This window comes from Prunus dulcis, chromosome 4 (assembly GCF_902201215.1).
Source record: "Prunus dulcis chromosome 4, ALMONDv2, whole genome shotgun sequence".
Taxonomy (NCBI): domain Eukaryota; kingdom Viridiplantae; phylum Streptophyta; class Magnoliopsida; order Rosales; family Rosaceae; genus Prunus; species Prunus dulcis.
In genome coordinates, this window is record NC_047653.1 from 13,624,580 (window position 1) to 13,631,164 (window position 6,585).

The following is a 6,585-nucleotide window of genomic DNA, read 5'->3' on the forward strand; positions in this document are numbered from 1 at the left end:
TATTGGAAGGAAGCAATACAAAGTGAGATTGAATCCACTTCATAGAAAAGCACATGAAAATTGGTTGACGTACCTCCAAGTAACAAACATATTAGTTATAAATGGAATTTTTTTAAAAAAAATTGAAATCATATTGCACCAAAACAATGACATGAATCGTTTGATTATACAATAAATGTGATAAATGTATTTATATAAGGGTTGTGACATTACATGTTTATATGTGAATGATATGCTCATAATAGGGAGTTGGAACAAAAAAAAAAAGTGATAAGTCCCATAAATTTGTGTGCAGGTAAACGCGTGCTAAGATGTTAATATCAATTAAAAATAAACAAGTAATAAAATTAGAAATTCGTATATTCTCAATATAAAATTCTTTGAGAAAAAAAAAAAAAAACATATATACACCAATGACATGTTTAATTACCTGGAAAAAGAATGAAAGAAAAGAAATGTATGTTTTCAACTCATTCCTCATTTTGACTTCGACTCCTTTTATTCCGATCGTTTCTCGTTCTGATTTCGTGTAGGGTTTGTAATAAATGAAGGAATTAGTATAAAAAAGAGAAAACAAAAACAAATAAAACCACATGTATGTATCGTATGGAAAAAGTAAAAAGAAACAAACAAAAAAGCGAACTTGTTCAATGTTTAGGAACAGAGGCGCATTGCCGCACAAGAAAAGAAAGTGATTTTCCTTTTCGAATTCCCTCGCGCAGCTTCATCAGATCTCTTCCCCTTCTATATTAACCCTCCAAAATCGTAGACACACACACAGAAGTACTGAAACTTGTAGTCAGAGAAATTGGGCTGGATCAGAAAAAAGCAGAGAAAAAGAAACATGGGTTGCAGAAACAGAGAGTTCACAGACGACGAGACTGTCTCTTCTTCTTCATTAAGTGAGGCCTTGCTTTTTGCCACCATGTGCATCATTGGTCTCCCAGTCGATGTTCACGTCAAGGACGGCTCTGTCTATTCTGGAATATTCTACACCGCCTCTGTGGAGAACGAATACGGTGGGTTCTCTTGATCTTTGTTGTCGTTTCAATGTGTTTTTGAAAATGGCGAATTTCTCAGAACTCTTTCTGGGTTTTTAATATTATGCGGTATTGTATCTGGGTTTTATTATTTTGAGGGATTTGTATCTGGGTTCACATTTTGCTTGACTGGTTATGGTGATCCTATAGATTGGGATGGATGGGAAGTATTTGATCTGGCTTTTACTGTTATGTTGGGTTTTCAGTTCATTTTCTGTGGATTTTCTTATGAGTGTTTCTGATTTCATTTTCACTGAGAAAGGGTGAACCATAGGAGAATGTACACTAGAACAAAGGCATTGAGATATATTGGATTTGAGAAAACTGGATCTTTATGTGTAACCACTACTTTTGTGTGTGCATGTGCTTTTATTCAATTATCCTGAAGTATAATTAGCAATCGACACAGGACGTGTGTTTTAAACTTTAGAATGGGCCCTCTCTCTGTCACTCACTCACACACAGACTTCTGATTGAGATTCATTCAGTTGGTGTTTGTGTTGTTTAGGTATTGTTCTGAAGAAAGCAAGGATGACTAAAAAGGGAAAGAGTGATGCTAATGTAGGAAATGGGACATTGATTGACACTCTAGTAATTCTCTCAGGTGACCTTGTTCAAGTTGTTGCTAAGGTATGTAGTTCATGTCATTCCTCTTATATTTTTTGAAAACAACTTAAGCAATCTGCTGTAGGTAAATGTGGCTCTTTATGCATCATTCAGGGAGTTTTGCTTCCAGCGGCTGATATTGCTGGAAATATGGCTGGTGACAAAACTGAAGCTGTTACGGGTACTGTTCCTTCTGATGTTTGTATAAAGAATGATGCGAAGAAGCCAATTGAGTCTGCCATAAATAAGAAGAAATTGAACGGTGTGAGGTATTTTTTCAGTGTTGGACTTGTATGGATTGTTATATGGACTAATTGAGTCTGCCATAAATAAGAAGAAAATGAATGGTGTCAGGTATTGTCTCAGTGTTGGACTTGTATGGATTGTTATCTGCACTAAGTCTCGAGAATAAAAGAAGTTTTCGTATTTGCTGTTTCAACTGAAAATATGTTTTCTTCAGTTGTTCATCATAGAAACTGATTATACTGGCCGATGGCTACTGCCTGTTTTTCCTACGGGAAAGGATACCCTTGTATAATCTTTTGCTCAATTATTGCTGTTCAATTCGATTTTATGTATAGTATGTAGTCATACTTTACTTATATTAGCAGGGGCCCAATGCAAAATGGCAATGGACTTGCTCATGGCGTCACCTCCACAGGAGCTGGAAAGGAACATGAAGGGAGGAATTTGCCACTGAAACATGGTGGGAATACCATGGAAGTTGAACATGGGAAAGGTGAAGGGATGAACTTATCAGAGGTAAATTTTTCTATATGCATGGTTCTATCCGTCTACTTTATACCTTAGTTTGTACTTGACATCATATATTTACTCGACCATATCTCTTTTGGAATTTAAGAGGTTGTTTTTCATTTTTAGAAAACAATGAACAATTCTATTGAACAGAACAAAAACATGGCCAACTTTAGCACTCAAGATACATGCAGAAAAGCCACTTTGATAAGAGGTGCATAACATCAACCCCTAATGATTTCAAACATAAATCAGAGTTTTATAGGGAAGAAAGTGTATATAATGATAACCGCTGCTAAGATTGTTCTGTCACATTCTAATATACGTTGTATTTACTATTTATCAGTGCAAAATGCTTCTGCAGGCTGATAAAGTCAATGATAAAAAGATGACATCAAAGCGATTGCCTTCCGGAGTATCTTGTGATCCTGTTACTGTAATTGTTAATTCAGACAATCAATGCTGTGAAAGGACAACTTCAGCAGACATTTCTTCTGATGTTGTTTCTTCAGGTGTCTCAACTTCATTTAATCCAGCTGCAGATGCTTCTTGTCGACGTTTGGTGGCAACATCAACTGAAATGGTCCATCCTCAGGGTCCAGAATTTAATAGAAGTGCCAAGGTAACACTATTATTGGACGAACCATGTTAAATTCAATTTGAATGATTAATTTATTTATATTGGTTTGTATATTCTTGTCTTAGAATTGGTTGGTCACCTTATTGCTGTCTAATTTATGCGTCACTTGGTTCACTAAGAACCTTATGTTGAAATCTGCTGGTAATTGTGTTCTAATAGATTATGGGTTTAGTGTCCTAATACTAAGGAAACTTAATGCTTGGTGATCCCAAGTGCAACTACTCTAGTATATTATGAGGTGGCGTTAATAAATTTTTTAAAGTTGATGATGTGCTTCCTAATTACATAGTCAAGTTGATAACCTTTTTCTTTGGTATTCCTTTTTAGGAATTTAAGCTCAACCCAGGAGCAAAAACATTCTCTCCATCTTTTACAAAGCCCATAACATCAACCCCTCCTTCGGTGCCAACAGTGGTGAGCATGGGTTATATACCAAACAACTCCCCCGTGGTAGCTGTTCCTGCTGCTCAGCCAGAAGTCGGATCAAATCCTTTCCCATCTCGTTCATCTGTGCCTGTTAAGGTGGTCCCGTACAATAATTTCACCAATGGACATGGTGGCAGTGGTTCTCAATTTTCACAACCTGTATGTACCATAGGCATTTCTAAATTCATATCCGGGTTATTATATGATACAATCTATGTATATAGTACAGTCTTTGTATGATATGATTAACTGCAGTTTCGGATAACCAGTTTTGTGAGCGGTGACTGGCCAGACACAAAACTTTTTATACGCAAGTGCGGTTAACCGTATCATACAACAACTATATATGTGTGTGTGCATATATATATATATATATATATAATGGGGGTGTGTGCACTTCAGCCTACTCACTGGTGGACATAAAATTGTATACCAATAACTTCTCTTTGATTTGAATATCAGCAGTTAGATTTTGTTCCAGTAGTTTGTGAATAGGGCATTGATGACTATATGAATGTATCATAGAATACAGAATTCATGTTGATGTTATTATATGAAATTTGACTTTTAGTTAAAGCTCTGCTTATAACTACTAGCAGCATTAGTGTAGCAGAGTTAGCGTTATAAACACTTGTAGAGTTGATTATGTTAATATTCTTTAGTAACTAAAATAAGGAGATAAAGTAAGTAGTCAATCCTGGACCATTAGATTCAAGACAACTTGAATCTAAAATAAGGAGATAAAGCATTCAGACAACTTGAAATACAAGTGTTTTAACCTTAGCCTTGGAAAGTGATCTTACGGCCCAAGATTGACTATTTAATTTAGCTCCTTACCAGTTCTTGTCTGCCCATATACAATGTACATATGCACACACACTCACACACTCACACACACACCCACAGTGATGATTTCTTACTCACTGGTGAACTTAGATTTTGTTCTTATTAATGAGTTTGAGATAAAAATTGCATGCGTGTGTGTAGTCGTGATCTTTTCTACTCACTAGTGAACACAAAAACCTCTTATCACTAATCACTAGGTCAAAATCCAATAGCTTACATTTGTTTAAGATAAAATGCTTTGTAGGGATTTGAATATTACATTGTTTTTTGTCCAATGGTTGGTCAACATTGATTTTTGTGTTAACCTGTGAGTAGGAAATGAAGATTACATATAGGAGTTTTTAGACTGATAACATTTAGTATCTCAATGAGATACATATAAGTCCTAGAATGAAAATCCAATGGTTAAAATAACACAGGAATAGAGCATGGTATGTGCCTTGTTATAATGCATTAACATTGTATATAATACACAATATATAAGAGAGAGGTGTTGTGGAACTTTCGGATTCATCTTTGGTTGCCCTTTCTGCATATAGATTGTTGGACACGTGGGAAGCAGGGTGCAGACGCTTAGGTATCCTGTTCAGGCTGGACCTACCTATGTGCATCCAAATTCTCAAGCTGTAAGTAATTGAACGACATTAATGCCATCTTTATGTCAACTTATTTTCGGTGGTTTAGGATCAGGATAAATCTTTTACTCTATTTTGCTGATTTACTAAACCCTCTCCCCTTTGTCTAGGTTATGGTTGGACGGTTCGGGCAGGTTGTATACATGCATCCAGTTTCTCAAGTAAGATACTTCATGGTCCTATGATTGAAGCTGTCTTATGATATGATTTCTAATTAGTTAAGTTTGAAGTGGTACCTGGATGCTTTTTGAGATTTGCACTGAGTTGTATTTGGCTAAAAATAGTATTACAGTATATACTGAAGTTGATGCTCTACAGGGTATGTTAATTATTCAGTGGTCAAGAAATATTCATTTTTAGTCCACTTGTGGGGTGTAGCAGGACGCACCTGTTGATACATTTTACTAGAGTTATTCTGATTTCTGTCTATGTGCCATGAACCCCGTCATATTATTTTTGAAATAAAAAAGAATATTTTTTATCGCTGAGTACAAATAATGGGTATTGTAGTAACAGTAACAACAACAAAAATGATAATAATATTCTTTCGAAATGTGATAACAATAAAAGTAAATAGTAAGACTTGTGGTGGTAATGATTTTTGTATCATTTATTTCAAATTTATTGATCTCCCTTCATCTTATATTGAAGGATTTGGTTCAGGGTGCAACGGCTATGTCAGCACTGCCCGCTCGTCCTGTGTTGACCCCACATCAGGTCCAGTTTCCGAAGCACCAGGGTATGGGCTAAGTTATTATGTTCCCAATGAATCTTCATTTGACAATGAAAATGGAAAATTTAATGAGCATCTGTATTATTTTGCGTGGTATTTTCTGTTTCTGTTTCCGCTCCAAAAAAAAATTTCTTTGTTAAAACAAATGTTGAATGTGAATTATTTGCTGAGGGAAACCCTGAGGAACAAAATTATAGCTTTTTTCACGAATTCTTTTCGTGTCATTTTCATGGATGCTAATGTAACTTTCACCATTTAAATTTCAAATGACAGCAGGTCTGAATTTCTTCCACATTTTGAATCTCTCTTTGGGTAATTTTTGCTTTCTTTTCCTTATTTAATGCAGGACCTGCAGCAGCCCAAGCTTTTCAGCTGTGTGTGCCTCCGCCGTTCATGGCTACTGGACAGCAGCCTTTCCCCATTGCCAAGACACATCCCCTTTTTGCAACCTCCCTTCCCTTCTAATTGTCTCATTTAAGTCCCAGGATCTAATGATCTTGTTGATCCTAAGTTTGGGTGAATATTGGTTTCTTTCACTAGTCACCTCAGCTAGGGGTTCTTTTCCCCATCCTTATATATTATAATTCTAGAAAATTTTGGCCTTAAATTCTTTTACTGGACAAGAGTCCAGTCAACCTGTATTCGCTCACTGTGTTTTTTCTATACATAAAAGTCGGACAACTTTTGCACAAGGGTTTCTGTCAAACCTGGTTAAAGGGCGTGTAGCCTTCATTGTTTTTTGAAATATGTAGGGATCTTGTCTTCTACAAAAAGGGAGTGGGTTTCATGCTTTTCCTTGAATAATTTTGTCAATAGAGTAACATGTAAAGTATTTGAACAAGAGTTGCATTGATTCGATTGACTGCTTTTTGGATACATGATTCGTTTGATTTTAAAATGTTA

At 35.8% G+C, this 6,585-nt stretch overlaps 1 protein-coding gene across 5 annotated transcripts; it reads left to right on the forward strand.

Moving 5' to 3' along the window:
* The first annotated feature begins 615 nt into the window (after nucleotides 1-615).
* On the forward strand, nucleotides 616-6,585 carry LOC117626614. 5 transcript variants are annotated; one of them, XM_034358386.1, is made up of 10 exons: nucleotides 616-1,019; nucleotides 1,549-1,670; nucleotides 1,761-1,915; nucleotides 2,258-2,408; nucleotides 2,767-3,024; nucleotides 3,370-3,627; nucleotides 4,854-4,940; nucleotides 5,060-5,110; nucleotides 5,601-5,688; nucleotides 6,029-6,585. In XM_034358386.1, the coding sequence occupies exons 1-10, from the start codon at nucleotides 845-847 to the stop codon at nucleotides 6,145-6,147; spliced, it is 1,464 nt and encodes a 487-aa protein (XP_034214277.1). In that variant the 5' UTR covers nucleotides 616-844; the 3' UTR covers nucleotides 6,148-6,585. The 5 variants fall into 5 exon arrangements, with proteins under 5 accessions (XP_034214277.1, XP_034214273.1, XP_034214275.1 ...); XM_034358382.1 differs by having other exon boundaries at nucleotides 2,255-2,408; nucleotides 2,749-3,024; nucleotides 6,029-6,374; XM_034358384.1 differs by having other exon boundaries at nucleotides 2,255-2,408; nucleotides 2,749-3,024; nucleotides 5,613-5,688; nucleotides 6,029-6,374.